Consider the following 18,875-nt stretch of genomic DNA (forward strand, 5'->3'; position numbering starts at 1 on the left):
ATTTGTTTCTCTTAACTTTGTTCTTCCATTCTGTTCTGTCTCTTCCATTTTCAGAGCGGCCGCTATTGCAGAGAGAAGTAAGTACACACACACACACACACACACACACACACACACACACACGTTATTTTTAAACTGATCTGAGGTCAGTGGTCTAATTTGGTGCTCTTTGTTACAGATCGTGCTCGCGTGGCAGGAGGCCTGCCTGATGTCGTCACCATACAGGAGTTAAAGGTAACCATGTCTGGATGGATCTGGATCTGTCTGTTTGTATATGTACTGTATGTCCATGGTCCCATACTGGCCTGGGACTCAGGTATTGCAGACTTGATCGTGTATGACACTACTACTGCTGCATCTGAAATGGTATCCCTAGTATTCCCTATTTAGTGCACTACTTTTAATCAGAGCTATGGTCAAAAGTCATACACTATATAAGGAAGGGCTCTGGTCAAAAGTAGTATGCTATGTAGGGAATAGGGTGCCAAGTATAGGGTGCCATTTCGGACACACCTTATTATGTGTGATCTTGTCTCTCTCCATCAGGCCCTGAACCTGACCTGTAACATTTCGGGCGAACCCCTGCCTGAGGTCGTCTGGCTGAAGAACGAGAGGGAGATTGTGTCTGATGGCCACTACGTTATGAAGCTCGAGGCGGGCAAGTACGCCAGCTTCACCATCACCACGGTGAACACGGCAGACTCGGGCAAGTACAGCATCCTGGTGAAGAACAAGTACGGCACAGAGAGCGCCGACTTCACCGTAAGTGTCTTCAGCCCCGACAGCAAGAAATAAGGGAGAAAGAAAGAAGGCCGGCAAGAAATAAGGGAGACCTAAATCTTTGCGTAAATATTATGTATAAAAATACATAGAAAAAGACAAAGAAAAAAGATGGAAGGGATACAGAGTCCTTTAGCATTGGTTTGAGATGGTTTTTATGGTGGTCTATACAGTATTTAACTCTAGTTTGAAAAGGTGTATCGTTTTACTCTGAGCATGAAATGCCCAAAGGTTTAGAGAAAAATCTGAGAAGAACTGTGTCAGCATTTTATCTTCTAGAATTACAAAAGACAAACACAATACTTTAGGTCCAATCATCCTTTATTTTGACACTACGATGAGTATAGTTATACATTTATAAAATTCCCCCATGTATTACAATATGTTGCTATATTTTACTAAGTATTGACACACTAAAAAGGCATGTAAAGACAAATGTTTGTGTTTAATTCAAATGAATTTACTGCAACAGACTTAAAACTAAAATGTTAGCCATCTAGTATTGTCTAAAAAGGACTGTGATGCTGAAAACCTTGTTAGCTTACTCAAAGGTTATTACTGTATGTGCCATGCCACGGGGGAAAGGAAGATTTCTTTCTGTAATGTGGAATTTTAACAGATCCTGTGTTTTTTTCATTCACAATCATTGTTTACTGAATATGATGTCACCACATATTCCACTCAGTAGTGTTATTACATCACTCCTTCTGCCACTATGTTGTGATTATGGCATCCCTTTCTCTGATTTATGACATCACTTCCCCTGTCACTTAGTAGTGATTATGACGTCACTTACTTTGTCACTACGCAGTGATTATGACGCCCCTTCATCTGTCACTCAGAAATGATTATGACATCCCTTCCTCTGTCACTCAGTAATGATTATGACATCACTTCCTCTGCCACTGTGTAATGATTATGACATCACTTCCTCTATCTCTCAGTAATGATTATGACATCACTTCCTCTTTCCCATGTCTCATGAGAAGGACTAATAAAATGGAGCATGTATTCCCTCACTACCTCCTCCTCTGTTGTCTCACTGTGTATTGTTCCCTCTGTACAGCACCCCACTCTTCATTCTCCATTCTCTTCCTCCACTCTTCCCACCCTGCTTCAGTCGCCTGTTCACCATTCTCTCCTGGTCACTTGTCTGATTTTGTCTGCTGGTCATCTTGTCTCCGAAAGACCATGAAGGCATCTACCACCAATGAGCAACGCAATCCCTCAGTCTGAACATACACAAGCACCTCTCCCCTTACACAAGGGAGTCAAACTCAACTCCTTGACGACGCGCACACTTGCTGATTTTTTTGTGTTACCTTTTAATAAGTGGCTGATTTAGACCTGGGTCTGTGGCCCTTGGGGATTTGAGCTTGACAACCCTGCTGCTTTGTACCATATGCGGTGTCTCTCAATACGCTCAACCAACTGCACTCTGTCCACACACACTTCCACTGAGCATCCTTCCTCCCATCACATTTCTCTGTACTGTGTGTTTGTAAGCACAAATCACCCTCAGACATCCACCATGTTTTTCTTCATTAGATGTTTTCTCATCAAGGATTCACCACTAGTAGGACATTAAATTATCTGCGTCCCAAATAGCAGCCTATTCCCTATATAGTTCACTATTTTTAACCAGTGCTCTATGGGCCCTGGTCAAAAGTAGTGCAATAAATAGGGAACAGGGTCCCATTTGGGAAGCAGAAATAATCTACTGCTACATACGGTCAATGATGTGACGTAACAGTGCACCAAGCCCTCATGATAAAGGAAAGGAACATCTTATCAGCAACTCACACACACGTGAGCTTGTTATTGGTGCTGAATGGGAAAAGTCTTAGTCATATATTTAGCATGTGTGCCAGTCTGGGACACCATTTTTAGATTCGCTGACTGGAAAAGATGGACATTAGACCCAGGCAATGTGATCGCAATGACATTAAAACAAACAATGGGTTAAGCCACCAGAATATAATGAGAGTAGCCTGTCACATAACTCAAACATGTGGAGAGACCAGAAATTGGGTTAGCCAGTGGTCTGAAACAAGAATATCAGGGCCTGTATTCATAGAGTGTATGAGTATCAGTTCCCAATCATTCATATTCATTATAGTCTAAGAGGCTAAACTGATCTGAGATGCTTTATGAATACAGGCCCAGGTTCCAATCACCTACAGTATCTCAAGTGTTGTATTATTTTTTTTGCCGGAGGCTATTCCATGTGGTAAAACATGCTGCTCTCTGTTTCCAGACACACTAAACCGCAAAGCATTAATACAAAAAAATTGTCCATGCACAAGGAAACATGATCAATCGCTTATTACACCAGCAGTAATACCATGTGATCCTGGAACAAAATGTGTTGTTGACATGTTTTTTTGCAGCCCTCTTCTCAGAAGACGTTTTAGTGACGTTTAATTTGTTGGCCTATAAATCACATTAGGAAAGCTTTGCAGTCTGGTAAGTAATCTCAAATGTCAACAATGTCTTTGAAGTAGAGACCATTTTTTTTTTAAGATGGCTTGATGAAATTAAACTTTTTAGTCACAGGACTAGTTTTAAAAGTAGCTAGGGAAAGTCTGTGTGCAAAGTATGTGTGTGTGCGCCTGTGTGAGCGTGCGGGTAAACCCTAAAACCTTTTCCATTTGCCAGTTGGTTGTAACAGAAGGCAAAGGGGACTTGGGAGTGACCTCCTATTTGACTGATGCTGATGGGAACGTGATCATTGGGTGTAAAAGCAGACCTACCACCCCAACAGAGAGGAGGAAGTCAGTCACTGGGAAGAAAATGCAGAAGAGAAAGGGTGAGGGGACAGCTGTCCACAATAATGTGTGCAAGAAAATACTTAGCGCCTAAAATTATTTTAATGTGAACAAATACAAAATATTCGGCTACATCTTTAATTAGGCCACACTTCTCAATGAAAGAAAGAAACTTACTACCAAGTTAAAACAGTGTACAGAGTAATGATCTAATCCCACAACCCAGATCTGGCATAACAGTCAGTCACAAGAGACTGGGGCTTATCTCACTTCAATGTGTCAGTTATTCACCTTCAGAAGGAGTGGATAGCATTATCATCATGTTTATCCGTTTTGAGTCAAAAGTGTAAGCACTATCACAACAAGTCGTGTTTGAGGTTAGGGGGAAACATCTAGTTAGGTTGATTTCTTCACCACCAAAACTAGGGAAGTTGTTTTGGATGGACTTTTTGGTGATGGGAAGGGCAGTCTTGTGATTGTGTAAGTGGTTAAACATAAGTAATGTCCTTCCTCTGGAAGAAGTTTTGTGAATTTCTTCACCTGTGTGTGTGTGTGTGTGTGTGTGTGTGTGTGTGTGTGTGTGTGTGTGTGTGTGTCCTTAGATTCCGTAATCCTCCAGAAGCCACCAGAGGAAAAGGAGGGGAAGAAGAAAGAAGAAAAGAAGATGGAGGACAAAACTGATGCTTTGCCAAAAACCACAGACAAGAAAAAGGCTGCCCCTGCTGTTGCAAGCAGGGTCGGCAAGCAGGAGACCCTGCAGCAGCCCACAACTACAGCAGATGAGGCGAAGCCAGATGATGTCCCCACATCTGAGAAACCGGCAGAGAAACCACAGATTAACAAGGGCAAAAACGATCAAGATGAGTGATGATCAGAAAGCTGGTTACATAAGTGAAATAGTTATTTTGGAGTTTGATGTGGTTTACACGTCTTGCATGACTGATGTGTGTCTTTCAGCATCACTGAAACAACACTGGAATAACTGTTTTCCTCCCAACATTGTAATTCACTCATCCTTTTCTTTAAAGGCCCAGTGCTGTCAAAATGTCCACTAATGAAACTAACACTCAAAAAACTGGATCTGTGTAATTTCCTGATAGTTTCTGTTAGAAAACACAATCTACACAGGACTTTCTAATCAGCAGCTTTGAATGAGCAGGCATTTCGGCATTCCATTGTGACATCCACATGCGGTAAATTTAATAGAGCAGTAACAAAGAGAATTCCAAATCTCCCTGCCAATAACAGCTAGTTTTCAGTTTTCCCCTCCCCCTCAGACCACCCCAAGCAGTCCTAGCGAAATTCTTGCTTGAGAAATATACTGAACAAAAATATAAACGCAACATGTAGAGTGTTGGTCCCATGTTTCATGAGCTGAAAAAAAAAAGATCCCAGTATTTTTACATATGCACAAAAGTCACATTTCTATCAAATGTTGTGCACAAATTTGTTTACATCCCTGTTGGTGAGCATTTCTCCTTGGCCACAATAATCCATCCACTTGACAGGTGTGGCATATCAAGAAGCTGATAAAACAGGGGACAATAACAGGCCCACTCTAAAATGCCACAAATGTTTCAAGTTTTGAGAGAGCAATCAATTGACATGCTGACTGCAGGAATGTCCACCAGAGCTGTTGACAGAGAATTGAATGTTAATTTGTCTACCATAAGAAACCTCCAATGTCGTTTTAAAGAATTTGGACAGCTGATGAAACTGAGGAGTATTTCTGTCTGTAATAAAGCCCTTTTGTGGGGAAAAACCTGTTTTCGTTGGCTAGGCCTGGCTCCCCAGTGGGTGGGCCTGGCTCCCCTGCCCAGTCATGTGAAATCCATAGATTAGGGCCTAATTCATTCATTTCAATTGAATATGAACTGTAAATCACTAAAATTGTTTAATGTTGAGTTTATATTTTTGTTCAGTATAGTTTCTTTGCTAAATGGAAATATTTTACAGTTAAGTACTTCATTGTACCCAGAAATGATTTGATATTGATATAAAAATGGCTGCATTGGGCCTTTAAGAGCAGGGACGATTAGAATACAGAGTGAGGGATGTAATTTTGTATTACAATGTATAATTCAAACATGTAGGCTTCGCTATTAACTTGTAGCTCAAAGGAAGGCCCACAAAAAAAGTATAATTTGCATAGTCTTCAAATCTTTAACCTTTGGTGGTGTTATTGATTGCATTTTTTTGCCTTCAAGATTGATTATAATGCAGTAATAGGCCACTTTAAGACACCTGAGATTGGGAATGATATATGTAAAACAGGAGTATGTGTATTGAGGGATACACAACTGACCGACTTTTGAACAAACATTAGTTTCTCATGCACAGCCCTTATATAAATCAAAGACACCAAAGGAATGATATGGGTCTATACGCAAGAGAGGAAGTGAAGGACAAACGAAACGTGAATACCTGAAGTTAACCAGAGCAGAGTAAAATCACAGCAAGGTCAAATATTAGAACATGTCACTCAGTTCACCCAATTAGCTTGGAGGCAACATCCAAATGAAACAGAGAATTGGACCACCAAATAAAATGTTCCTAATTTTATTTTTTATTTTTTAACATTTAAATTAATATCACTTGACGAATGAACGCTTGTAATTCATACACGATTATCGAGGAGATTGGATGGGCCACTTCTCTTCACTAGTATAATTGTTGGAAAAAGCGCATTTCTCTGCATTGAAAATAATGAGTCGTGTTATGTTTGGTAGCCTGTAGGCCTGCACAATACGGTGTGATAACAAATAAAAATAATACAAGGTTACATTGTAAAAACGCGTCTGTGTGTAATTTCTCAAATTGAAACGTTGTACAGGTAAAATGCCAGTAGATGGAAAGTGTTACATTGTATCACGTGAAAGCACCGTTTGCGTGGTCAGATGGTTAGATCACAGCGCCGCGAGACGAGCCAACTACGTCGAGGCTCGAGTGGAGGTGAACTGCCACCGTGAGAAATAACTGACACCGGCTGCCAAATGACCGTCTGCAAACGGTATGTAATTTCAAGTACTAGGCTACTCTCGTCGATAAGATGCAGTTCTCTGCGAAACAGTAGGTTGAAACAGTAGGTTTTTCATTGAGCCTTCAGTGCGAATCTCACGTTTTGACTGGGCTAGCTACATGTAACGTTAGCTTAGGCGACACAGTAACGTTGTCGGGTTTAGCCTTACCTAAACGTAGCAGACGTACAATAAACTGTTACTGTACGACGCTAGCTGTAGTTAGTATAAATAACGTTAAAAAAAAGAAGACTTATGATGAGCAGCTTCGCTCATCAAGCTCTAAATTGTAGGGGGATTAAATATACATACATATATTTATACATATAACGTTCTTTGGGTTAGGATTGCCTCTAGTTTGTCTGACGTTATGGATGCCAAGAGTGGCTAGGGTGGCAATGGATTATAGCATACTTTCAGTAAATGTTTATAGCCACAGCTACAATATCACACAGTCTTACTCATAAAGCTTAGTAGACATACAATGTTGCTAGCTTTTACTTAAGAAATGTTCGTCTTGAATGACAATTTGGCATTGAAGACAAACCCATTGAAATGTAACTTAACCCTTGAATTGAAGAATACGCGCTCTAACATCTAGGCTACTTGCAGCCAAATGTCATGTCATGGGGTACATTTGGTCTATAGTCTATTGTTTACTTTTTTGTTGGTGACCCACAGTGGTGGACAAAGTACTAAATTGTCATACTTGAGTAAAAGTAAAGATACCTTAACATCAAATTACACAAGTAAAAGTGAAAGTCACCCAGTAAAATACTACTTTAATACAAGTGTAATGTACTTAAGTATTAAATGTAAAGGTATAAACCATTTCAAATTCCTTATATTAAGCAAATCATACAGCACAATGAAAATTTTAATTTGTATTGACGGATAGACAGGGGCTCAGACATCATTTACAAACAAAGGGAAGGGAAGGGGGATACCTAGTCAGTTGTACAACTGAATGCCTTTAACTGAAATGTCTTCCGCGTTTAACCCAACCACTCTGAATCAGAGAGGTGCGGGGTGCTGCCTTAATGCATTTGTGTCCAGATCAGAGGCAGTAGGGATGACCAAGGATGTTGTCTTGATAAGTGTGTAAATTGGACCATTTTCCTGTCAAAATGTAAAAGTACATTTGGGTGTCAGAGAAAATGTGTGGAGTAAAATTACATTATTTTCTTTAGGAATGTAGTGAAGTAAAAGCAAAAGTTGTCAAAAATATAAATAGTAAAGTAAAGTACAGATACCCCCCAAAACTACTTAAGTAGTACTTGAAAGTATTTTTTACTTAAGTACTTTACACCACTGGTGACCCACTATTTGATGTTGTGCACATGTTGACTTTAAAATGGCTTAATCCCAGCTCATGGCATGTTTTGCCATAGAATTGGCTCCTGAACTGAACACACAATCTTTGCAAAGCACATTGCTAGGCACTTTGATGTGGAGCAGTACATAAATGTCAAGAAAAGACAGATATACACTGTAATCTTGTAAATAAAATTTACTGCTAGCCAAGGTGCTCTCTAACCATCTTAGTGGCCAATGAGTCAAGGATGATAACAGGTCTTCTACAGCAACGCCTGTTGATAAGGCAGAGCAAACTTGTCTTTACTGAATATTATATGCTGTATGTGTCTGGATGTAAGAGAACAATATTATTAATGTGTTAATTACACTATTAGGTGCAAAACACCATAAATGACGAATAGAGTGCAGTAGAAGGAGCTTAATGTTGTTGACAGCAACAGACTCCTAAGCAGTGCAGTAAGCAAGTTCTGATCCACAAATAAGGATACAGTCCCATGGGTGCAATAACAAAAATACCTCCACATGCAAGTGACACATTCAAAATGAAAACAAAACCATATCTGGTGTCTGTATGTGCCATTCTAAAGTTCACATTAACTGAGCTCGGCAAGGCAATGTAGTGGTTTCCTTTTGTGGGTGCATTAAAAAGTTAGTCAGTTTCATCAGCAAACTTGATTTGATGTGTGCTTTACTGAAATTCTACTTACTGTAACTGGCTCATACTTCTTACTGCATTATTAGATCACAAACCCAATAGGCTATACGTTTCCATGTAGGCCTAGATATGTACAGTCAGTTTAATAGTTGTGTGCTATACCAGCCATTTTTCTGTCTAAATTAGGCAATGTGAGTGTAGTAGGTTACAGGCAGGTCTCTGACCTAGACCGAATGGATGTGTAGCCAGCGGAATCCTCCAGAGTTCTAACATGGCTGACATGTCATCTGTACTTCTTTGGAAATTTCTGCTTTGTCCATGAAAAGAGTTTGCCACTGCAGCTTTGATTCAAACAGGCCATGGCAGGGCAAACTACACATCATTGGGGCATATTTTACGTTAATTACCAACCTGATTTAACTGAAAACAGAGAATCATTTATTTTATCTTAACCACAAGTTATGTAGAAAATAACATCCAATGACATTTAGACCTCGCATCCTTTGCTCGTTCTTCTGAATTGTACTGTTTTGCCATGTTGCTAAAGGGTGTAATTTAATTTAGTATGACCTTACACATACGTCTGATGAATTTCTTCAAAGACTCTTGTTTCATACAATTCAGGTCTCCTAAAGGTTGTTTAGTCTTTGCACATTTTGACATTTTGCTTTCTAGTGCCTGCTTTGAGCTCACCATGGTGGGTCAAAGCCCTCAAATGGGTGTGTAAGCGTTTTAAGGCTCAGGTCTGGGGTAAATTTCCTTCATAGGGTTTGTGTTGGCTTAGAGGGGAGCAAAGGCCACAGGGGCTCTGGACCGGTGCATGGCACAGGCTGGGTGGAGGGTGGCAGAGTCAGGAGGAGAAGGGCAGAGTGAGTAGAGACCGCCTGGGCTCAGAGTACAGTGCTATCCCCGCTGAGGTGAACAGGCCTTGGGCCCCGGGGAGAGAGCAATGGACCTCTCAGTATGGTGCCCTGATTCAAGAGACTCAGTGGAGTACCAGGACTCACATCTCCAGGACACAAAGTCCTCCTGGACTCTGGTGAGTTGGGATTCCCTCATTAGTCTGCAACTAGAGAGTACGTTGTGGTGCATATTTTTTGAATGAGTTTACTTATACAGTACTTTATCAGAAATGTTTGTTTTTGTAGTTTATCAGATGGATGGATTATATAAAAAATATTTAAAAATGTGAGCAACATCAGGTTTCTCATATTTAATTAGTTTTTTCTTCAGAGTCACATAATGCTGTGACCTATTGGTAGTAACTGTTTCTTTCCACAAGTGATGTGGAAATGTGCTTCTGTTGGAGATTTACTTTGGGTTCAAAGTCCAGGGCACTGGTATGCAGCTCAATAAGTTCATAAGAAGTTGTCCATGTAAGGTGCTTAAATATTGTTGGGTCGTTCCACCAATTCGGTGCCTTTTGAGAAGTGTAACTTGTTCCAATTTTTAAAAAGATTTTACCTAATTTTAACATTCTGTCATAAAGAGCACATGTTCAACAAAAAAAACAAAAAAAAGTTTTCCCATCTCAAGAGGTTAAATATAAAATGACAATAGTAAGTTCCTATTAAGTGCCCAAAAAGGTAACAGGGATAACCGTAACAGGGATAACCGTAATAGGGGTGACCGTAATAGGGGTGACCGTAACAGGGTTGACGGCAACAGGATTGACGGCAACAGGGTTGACGGCATCAGGGTTGACGGCATCAGGGTTGACGATTTCTTCTTAAATCAGCCACAGATCCCCTTGTGACAGGAGGAATGGAAGCTTGTTGTGTGCAACAGGGAGTGGCAATTGAATGCAAGCTTCACAAAAAATGAAATTGTTTCAATATTTCTAGCCTGTCTATCTATGGGGAACAGGGTTGACGTGTTATGCTCAACCGGCTCCGTTTAACAGTGTATTTGCACTTGAGATGCATTTTTAGGCTATGGATGAGAAAGTTAACTTGTCATTTCTAAAAGTTTAGTTCAGTTAATGCTGCTTGTGATCTATTAACAACACGTGTTGCATTAAATAGGCACAATCTTTTTTTTATACACTACATGGCCAAAAGGATGTGGACACCCCTTCAAGTTAGTGCTGACAGGTGTATAAAATCGAGCACACCACCATGCAATCTCCATAGCCAAACATTGGCAGTAGAAAAGCCCATACTGAAGAGCTCAGTGACTTTCAACGTGGCACCGTCATAGGATGCCACCTTTCCAACAGCTCGTCAAATTTCGCCCTGCTAGCTTCACCCGGAAGCCAGCTGCATCAATGTGTTGGAGGAAACACCATACAGCTGGCAACCATCTGGCATGCGCCCGGCCGCCACAAGGACTCGCTAGAGCGTGATAGGACAAGGGCATCCCAGCCGGCCAAACCCTCCCCTAACGCGGGCGACGCAAGTCCAATTGTGCGCCGCCTCATCGGTCTCCCGGCCGCTGCCGGCTGCGACACAGCCCGGGATCGAACCTGGATCTGTAGTGATACCTGTAGCACTGCGATGCAGTGCCTTAGACCGCTGTGCGGGAGGCGTAAGTGCTGTTATCGTGAAGTGGAAACGTCTAGGAGCAACAACGGCGTAGCTGCGAAGTGGTTGGCCGCACAAGTTCACAGAACTGGACTGCCGAATGCTGAAGCTTGTAATGCGTAAAAACCGTCTGTCCTCGGTTGCAACACTCACTACCAAGTTCCAAACTGCCTCTGGAAGCAACGTCAGCACAATAACTGTTTGTCGACAGGCTCATAAAATGGGTGACCATGGCCCAGCAGCCGCACACAAGCCTAAGATCACCATGTGCAATGCCAAGCGTCGGCTGGAGTGGTGTGAACCTCGCTGCCATTGGACACCGGAGCAGTGGAAACGCGTTCTCTGGAGTGATGAATCACGCTTCACCATCTGGCATTTCAACAGACATATCTGGGTTTAGAGGATGCCAGGAGAAGGCCACCTGCCCAAATGCATAGTGTCAACTGTATAGTTTGGTGGAGGAGCAATAATGGTTTGGGGCTGTTACAATATACAATGACATTCTAGGCAATTCTGTGCTTCCAACTTTGTGGCAACAGTTTCGGGAAGGCCCTTTCCTGTTTCAGCATGACAATGTCCCCGTGCACAAAGCAAAGTCCATATAGAAATGGTTTGTTGAGATTGGTTTGGAAGAACTTGACTGGCCTGCACAGAGCCCTGACCTTAAGCCCATCGAACACCTTTGGGATGAATTGGAACGCCGACTAGGAGCCAGGCCTAATCGCCCAACATCAGTTCCCGACCTCACTAATGCTCTTGTGGCTGATTGGAAGCAAGAAATGTTCCAACATCTACTGGAAAGCCTTCCCAGAATAGTGGAGGCTGTTATAGCAGTAAAGGGGGGAACAACTCCATATTAATGCCGATGATTTTAGAATGAGATGTTCGACGAGCAGGTGTCCACGTGCTATTGACCATGTAGTGAATATTTTCAGTTACCCAATCAAGGTGGGGTCCCCCAGTTACCCACGTGGTCCCCCTACCTCCTCTCCTCCACCATCTGATGTTCAGCAGAGCGGAAGCAGGTAGCAGCAGGCTGCCTACACTCAGAGAGTCTTCCTGTGGTTGGCTGTTGCAGTGATGATAAAAATCTAAAATACATGTATAATACAGTATATACTGTATATATAATATATACAGTACCAGTCAAAAGTTTGGACACCTACTCATTCAATGGTTTTTCTTTATTTTTAATACTTTATACATTGTAGAATAATATTGAAGACATCAAAACTATGAAATAACGTGTATGGAGTCATGTACTGTAGAAACCAAAAAAAGTGTTTAACAATTCAAAATATATTTATATTTGAGATTCTTCAAAATAGCCACCCTTTGCCTTGATAACAGCTTTGCACACTCTTGGCATGTTCTCAACCAGCTTCATGAGGTAGTCACCTGGAATGCATTTCAATTAACAGGTCGCCTTGTTAAAAGTTCATTTGTGGAATTTCTTTCCTTCTTAATGGGTTTGAGCCAATCAGTTGTGTTGTGACAAGGTATGGGTGGTATACAGAAGATAGCCCTATTTGGTAAAAGACCAAGTCCATGTTAGGTTAGGGCAAGAACAGCTCAAATAAGCAAAGAGAAATGACAGTTCATCATTACTTTAAGACATGAATTTCAAGAACTTTGAAAGTTTCTTCAAGTGCAGTCGCAAAAACCATCAAGCACTGTGATGAAACTGGCTCTCATGAGGATCGCCACAGGAAAGGAAGACTCAGAGTTACCTCTGCTGCAGAGGATAAGTTCATTAGAGTTAACCGCACCTCAGATTGCACACCAAATAAATGCTTCACAGAGTTCAAGTAACAGACACATCTCAACATCAACTGTTCAGAGGAGACTGCGTGAATCAGGCCTTCATGGTCGAATTGTTGCAAAGAAACCACTACTAAAGGATACCAATAAGAAGAGACTTGCTTGGGCCAAGAAATACGAGCAATGGACATTAGACCAGTAGAAATCTGTCCTTTTCGTCTGGGTCCAAATGTGAGATTTTTAGTTCCAACCGTTGTGTCTTTGTGAGATGCAGGGTAGGTGAACGGATGATCTATGCATGTGTGGTTCCCACCGTGAAGCATGGAGGAGGAGGTGTGATGGTGCTTTGCTGGTGACACTGTCAGTGACTTTAGAATTCACGGCACACTTAACCAGCATGGCTACCATAGCATTCTCCAGCGATATGCCATCCCATCTAGTTTGCGCTTAGTGGGACTATCATTTGTTTTTCAACAGGACAATGACCCAAAACACACCCTCAGGCTATGTAAGGGCTATTTGACCATGGAGAGTGATGGAGTGCTGCATCTTATGACCTGGCCTCCAAAATCACCCAACCTCAACCCAATTGAGATGGTTTGGGATGAGTTGGACCGCAGAGTGAAGGAAAAGCAGCCAACAAGTGCTCAGCATGTGTGGGAACTCCTTCAAGACTGTTGGAAAAGCATTCCAGGTGAAGCTGGTTGAGAGAATGCTAGGAGTATGCAAAGCTGTCATCAAGGCAAGGGGTGGCTACTTTGAAGAATCTAAAGTATATTTTCATTTGTTTAACCGTTTTTTGGTTACTACATGATTCCATATGTGTTATTTCATAGTTTTGATGTCTTCACTATTAGTCTACAATGTAGAAAATAAAGAAAAACCTTGAATGAGTAGGTGTGTCCAAACTTTTCACAGGTACTGTATATAGAAAATATATATACAGTTGAAGTCGGAAGTTTACATACACCTTAGCCAAATACATTTAAACTCAGTCTCACAGTTCCTGGCATTTAATCCTAGTAAAAATTCCCAATCTTCGGTCAGTTAGGATCACCACTTTATTTTAAGAATGTGAAATGTCAGAATAATAGCAGAGAGAATTATTTATTTCAACTTGTATTCCTTTCATCACATTCCCTGTGGGTCACTCAATTAGTATTAGGTAGCATTGCCTTTAAATTGTTTAACTTGGGTCAAACGTTTCGGGTATCCTTCCACAAGCTTCCCACAATAAGTTGGGTGAGTTTTGGCCCATTCCTCCTGACAGAGCTAGTGTAACTAAGTCAGGTTTGTAAGCCTCCTTGCTCACACATGCTTTTTCAGTTCTGCCCACAAATGTTCTATAGGATTGAGGTCAGGGCTTTGTTGTCCTTAAGCCATTTTGCCACAACTTTGGAAGTATGCTTGGGCTTTGACTTCCTGACTGATGTCTTGTGATGTTGCTTCAATATATCCACATATTTTTCTTTCCTCAAAATGCCATCTATTTTGTGAAGTGCACCAGACCCTCCTGCAGCAATGCACCCACACAACATGATGCTGTCACCCCCGTGATTCACGGTTGGGATGGTGTTCTTTGGCTTGTAAGCGTCCCCCTTTTTCCTCCAAACATAACGATGGTCAGTTATGTCCTCTGGTCTGATGAAACAAAAATATATCTCCAAAAAGTACGATCTTTGTCCCCATGTGCAGTTACAAACCGTAGTCTGGCTTTTTTTGTAGAGGTTTTTGGAACAGTGGCTTCTTCCTTGCTGAGTGGCCTTTCAGGTTAGGTTGTCGACATAGGACTCGTTTTACTGTGGACATAGATACTTTTGTGCCTGTTTCCTCCAGCATCTTTTTGTGGAGTGGTTGAAAAACTAGTTTTAATGACTCCAACCTAAGTGCATGTAAACTTCCGACTTCAACTTTATATTTAAACTCAGCAAAAAATAAATATCCCTTTTTCAGGACCCTGTCTTTCAAATATAATTAGTTAAAAATCAAAATAACTTCACAAATCTTCATTGTAAAGGGTTTACACACTGTTTCCCATGCTTTTTCAGTGAACCATAAACAATTAATGAACATGTACCTGTGGAACAGTCGTTAAGACACTAACAGTTTACAGACGGTAGGCAATTTTTATTTTATTTTTCCGTTATTTTTACCAGGTAATTTGACTGAGAACAATTTCTCATTTACAGCAACGACCTGGGGAATAGTTACAGGGGAGAGGAGGGGGGTGAATGAGCCAATCGTAAACTGGGGATTATTAGGTGACCGTGATGGTTTGAGAACCAGATTGGGAATTTATATAGGACACCGGGGTTAACACCCCTACTCTTACGATAAGTGCCATGGGATCTTTAATGACCTCAGAGAGTCAGGACACCCGTTTAACGTCCCATCCGAAAGATGGCACCCTACACAGAGCAGTGTCCCCAATCACTGCCCTTAATTAAGGTCACAGTTATTAAAATTTAGGACACGAAAGAGGCCTTTCTACTCACTCTGAAAAAAACAAAAGTAAAATTCACAGGGTCCCTGCTCATCTGCATGAATGTGCCTTAGGCTTGCTGAAAGGAGGCATTGCAGATGTGGCCAGGATTGCAGATGTGGCCAGGGCAATAAATTACAATGTCTGTACTGTGAGACGCCTAAGACAGCGCTACAGGGAGACAGGATGGACAGCTGATCGTCCTCACATTGGCAGACCACGTGTAACAACACCTGCACAAGATCGGTACATCCGAACCTGCGAGACAGGTACAGAATGGCAACACCAACTTCCCGAGTTACACCAGGAATGCACAATCCCTCCATCAGTGCTCAGACTGTCCGCAATAGGCTGAGAGAGACTGGACTGAGGGCTTGTAGGCCCTCACCAGACATCACCGGCAACAACGTTGCCTATGGGCACAAACCCACCGTCGCTGGACCAGACAGGAGTGGCAAAATGTACTCTTCACTGACGAGTCGCGGTTTTGTCTCATCAGAGGTGATGGTCGGATTTGCGTTTATTGTCAAAGGAATGAGTGTTACACCGAGGCCTGTACTCTGGAGCGGGATTGATTTGGAGGTGTAGGGCCCGTAATGGTCTCGGGCGGTGTGTCACAGCATCATCGGACTGAGTTTGTTGTCATTGCAGGCAATCTCAACGCTGTGCTTTACAGGGAAGACCACCTCCTCCCTCATGTGGTACCCTTCCTGCAGGCTCATCCTGACATGACCCTCATGACAATGCCACCAGCCATACTGCTCGTTCTGTGTGTAGTTTCCTGCAAGACAGGAATGTCAGTGTTCTGCCATGGCCAGCGAAGAGCCCGGATCTCAATCCCATTGAGCATGTCTGGGACCTACTGGATTAGAGGGTGAGGGCTAGGGCCATTCCCCCCCAGAAATGTCTGGGAACTTGGTGGAAGAGTGGGGTAACATCTCACAGCAAGCACTGGCAAATCTGGTGCAGTCCATGAGGAGGAGATTCACTGCATTACTTAATACAGCTGTTACTTTTGATTTTGATCCCCCCTTTGTTCAGGGACACATTATTCAATTTCTGTTAGTCACATGTCTGTGGAACTTGTTCAGTTCATGTCTCAGTTGTTGAATCTTGTTATGTTCATACAAATATTTACACATGTTAAGTTTGCTGAGTTTATTTATTTTGCTGCCTCTTGGGCCCCCCTCGGGCCTGGGCCCAGGGGCTTCGGCCTTGGTAAGCCCCTGTATTAATCCGGTCCTGGGACCCGATAGAAAATGCAAGAAACTAGACAACAACAAAAAAATTGAAAGAGTTTTGGTGCAAAATGTCATGTGGTTGAAATACTATCAGTTTTTATGATGCTGATTAAGATAACAACACTTCTACAGATGGTATCTAACTGCGCATTCGCATTCTCTCAAATTGTTGAAAGAAATCATATTTCTCCACTCCTCTTCCCGAGTTGAAAATTTGGTGAAGAAATCCTTAATTCTGCAGGAGTTATTATTATGGTTATGTGAGAGGTTATAGACCTACAGTAAGTGTCCAGATTTAAGTTTCCATTTAACCCATCTGAACATTAAACTACAGTTCCCTTGACGTGCCATAGGCCTACTTGAAGTCCCCCTCTTGTGACTGTCGAATTTATATAGCACCTCAAAATCATCACAAATAACACTACTATCATCCTCTTTTACCACCTAATCAAACTACTTTTCAGGCCCTCCCTTCTCTTTATTTTCAACTCTCCATTTTGCAGATTTTTTGTTATTGAATTCATCTCCGACATTGTCCTTTCTGCCTCCAATAGAAAGATTGTTATGCCCACTCCCAAAGCATTTGGCAATTGGCATGTAGGCTTTTTGGCGAGCGTACAGTTTGGCCCTAAAGCTTAGGCTTATACACTCATGCCAGATAGCCTAAAATAATTCATATAAATTGCACAGAAATGTTACATTTATGGATGTTTGAAGGCAGTGGTTCCCAACCTGTCGTTTAATTGTTTTAAAGAACTTAGTCCAGTTTTAAACTTGCTCTTGAAAGTTGTAATAGTAGAATGCACAAGGTGCAATTTTGAAATTGGGTAGTGCATCATCCGTTCCTCCAATCACATGAATACACATTATACATGGCTAAATGTATAGAATTGCAAGAAAATTTGCTTTAAAATGCAACATTTTCTTTCCACCCTATGACAAAATGTGTGGAGTTGCAGGAAATAAGCTTTAAACTTGCTCAATTCTCTCAACCAACAAGAGGGGTGTGAACAGTTTGTATCATGAACAGTGCTTGTGCCCATAGAAGTAGATGTGGTGCATGTGATGCTCCCCTATGCTGGAAGGGGGGCCCCCCGAGTGAAAAAGTTTGGGAATCCCTGTTTTAAGGTATTGTTTGTTTTCTGTGTTGAAGCCATTTGCCTTCATCTTGGCACTCCGCCATCATTTTTTTGCCACGTTTATTTTATTACAGACACTTTAATGCATACTTTTAAATTATATTGTGAGCTAAACATACAAATAAAAAATGTCTTATACATTTTTGTTAGATGACTAATGTTTCTGTCCCCACTACATAAAAACAAACAAAATAGTTAAATACATATAATTGAAACATTTTATTGAAATACTGTAGAATTCCATTAATTCCTATGGAGGACTGCTCCTACTGGGAGCCGGCATGTGGCTTCAAAGCTTCTCAATGGGCAAAACATAGCATCAGCAATCCAGGGTTTATATACATAATTGACCTTAACGATACATCCCAAACTGTAGTTGATGCAGTACAATTCAATTGTGTTCTTCATCCATTTGTTTTCTCCATCCATCAGCTCACTCTGCTACAGTGGAACATGGGAATGAATGGCCCCAAAAGCATCAAGATCAGCAAAATCCGCCCCAAACAAAAGAGCTTTATAAGTGCCACTCTGTGGTACTGTTGCCCTGTTTATGTCTGTCCCAAATGGCACCCTATTCCCTACACAGTGCAATACTTTTGACCAGAAACCATACGGAATAGGGTGCTCTTTGGGACTCAGGCTATAACTGACCTCCATGCTGTAGGCAGCAGTAATCTGTGCTCGGGCTGCAGCCACAAGGGGACTGCTAAGCCTTTGACTTTAAACTGTTTGGGGCAGCAGATAAAACTAAATATTTTCTGAGGCTGTTGTTACCAACAACACAAGTGCCATCAGGTTATTAGAGTTACACAGATGGCAAATTGTGTGACTATTATGGGGTTGTCAGGAAATAGGATGACCTTATAGGCCCCTACAGTGTATTTTCATTGACTTGTCAATCCCTCCCTACAAATGTTGATATATTTCAATGCCTTTCTGCTCACTTATTTAGGCCTTCACCAACCTTAACTGCATGGCTCTACGCAGGGCCGGATTAAGAAATTATAGCCACCACCCAAGGCATACAAAGTATATGTTATGGTGTGGGGTAAAGTGTTCTGCCATGGTTTAGGTCCACCTGTAGAATCTATGCCAAGGCGTAATGAAGCTGTTCTGGCAACTATACAGTATAAACAGTGCCATCGGAAAGTATTCAGACCCCTTGACTTTTCCCACATTTTGTTACATTACAG

At 41.6% G+C, this 18,875-nt stretch overlaps 2 protein-coding genes across 7 annotated transcripts in view; both read left to right on the forward strand.

Annotated features, from left to right (window-relative positions):
• myom1b (myomesin 1b) overlaps positions 1-6,341 on the forward strand; it is a 37,637-nt gene extending 31,296 nt beyond the window's left edge. For 4 of the 5 annotated variants that reach the window (XM_029661436.2, XM_029661438.2, XM_029661439.2 and 1 more), the window contains 5 exons: positions 55-77; positions 179-234; positions 547-762; positions 3,439-3,589; positions 4,151-6,341. In XM_029661436.2, coding sequence (XP_029517296.1) covers positions 55-77; positions 179-234; positions 547-762; positions 3,439-3,589; positions 4,151-4,416 — 712 coding nt within the window. In that variant the 3' untranslated portion in view covers positions 4,417-6,341. Of the gene's footprint in view, positions 1-54; positions 78-178; positions 235-546; positions 1,800-3,438; positions 3,590-4,150 lie in introns of those variants that run through there. The other variant, XM_065019524.1, reaches the window with a different exon arrangement.
• A 90-nt stretch (positions 6,342-6,431) lies between these two features.
• The window catches only part of LOC115130368 (phosphatidate phosphatase LPIN2-like), a 38,868-nt gene continuing 26,424 nt past the window's right edge, over positions 6,432-18,875 (forward strand). Inside the window, exon 1 of one of the 2 annotated variants that reach the window (XM_029661444.2) lies at positions 6,432-6,558. Coding sequence is in view for 1 of the 2 variants with exons in the window: in XM_029661443.2 (XP_029517303.2) it covers positions 9,487-9,576 (90 nt within the window). In the remaining variant the exon portion in view is untranslated. Of the gene's footprint in view, positions 6,559-9,399; positions 9,577-18,875 lie in introns of those variants that run through there. The other variant, XM_029661443.2, reaches the window with a different exon arrangement.

This window comes from Oncorhynchus nerka, linkage group LG6 (assembly GCF_034236695.1).
Source record: "Oncorhynchus nerka isolate Pitt River linkage group LG6, Oner_Uvic_2.0, whole genome shotgun sequence".
NCBI classification, from domain to species: Eukaryota; Metazoa; Chordata; class Actinopteri; order Salmoniformes; family Salmonidae; genus Oncorhynchus; species Oncorhynchus nerka.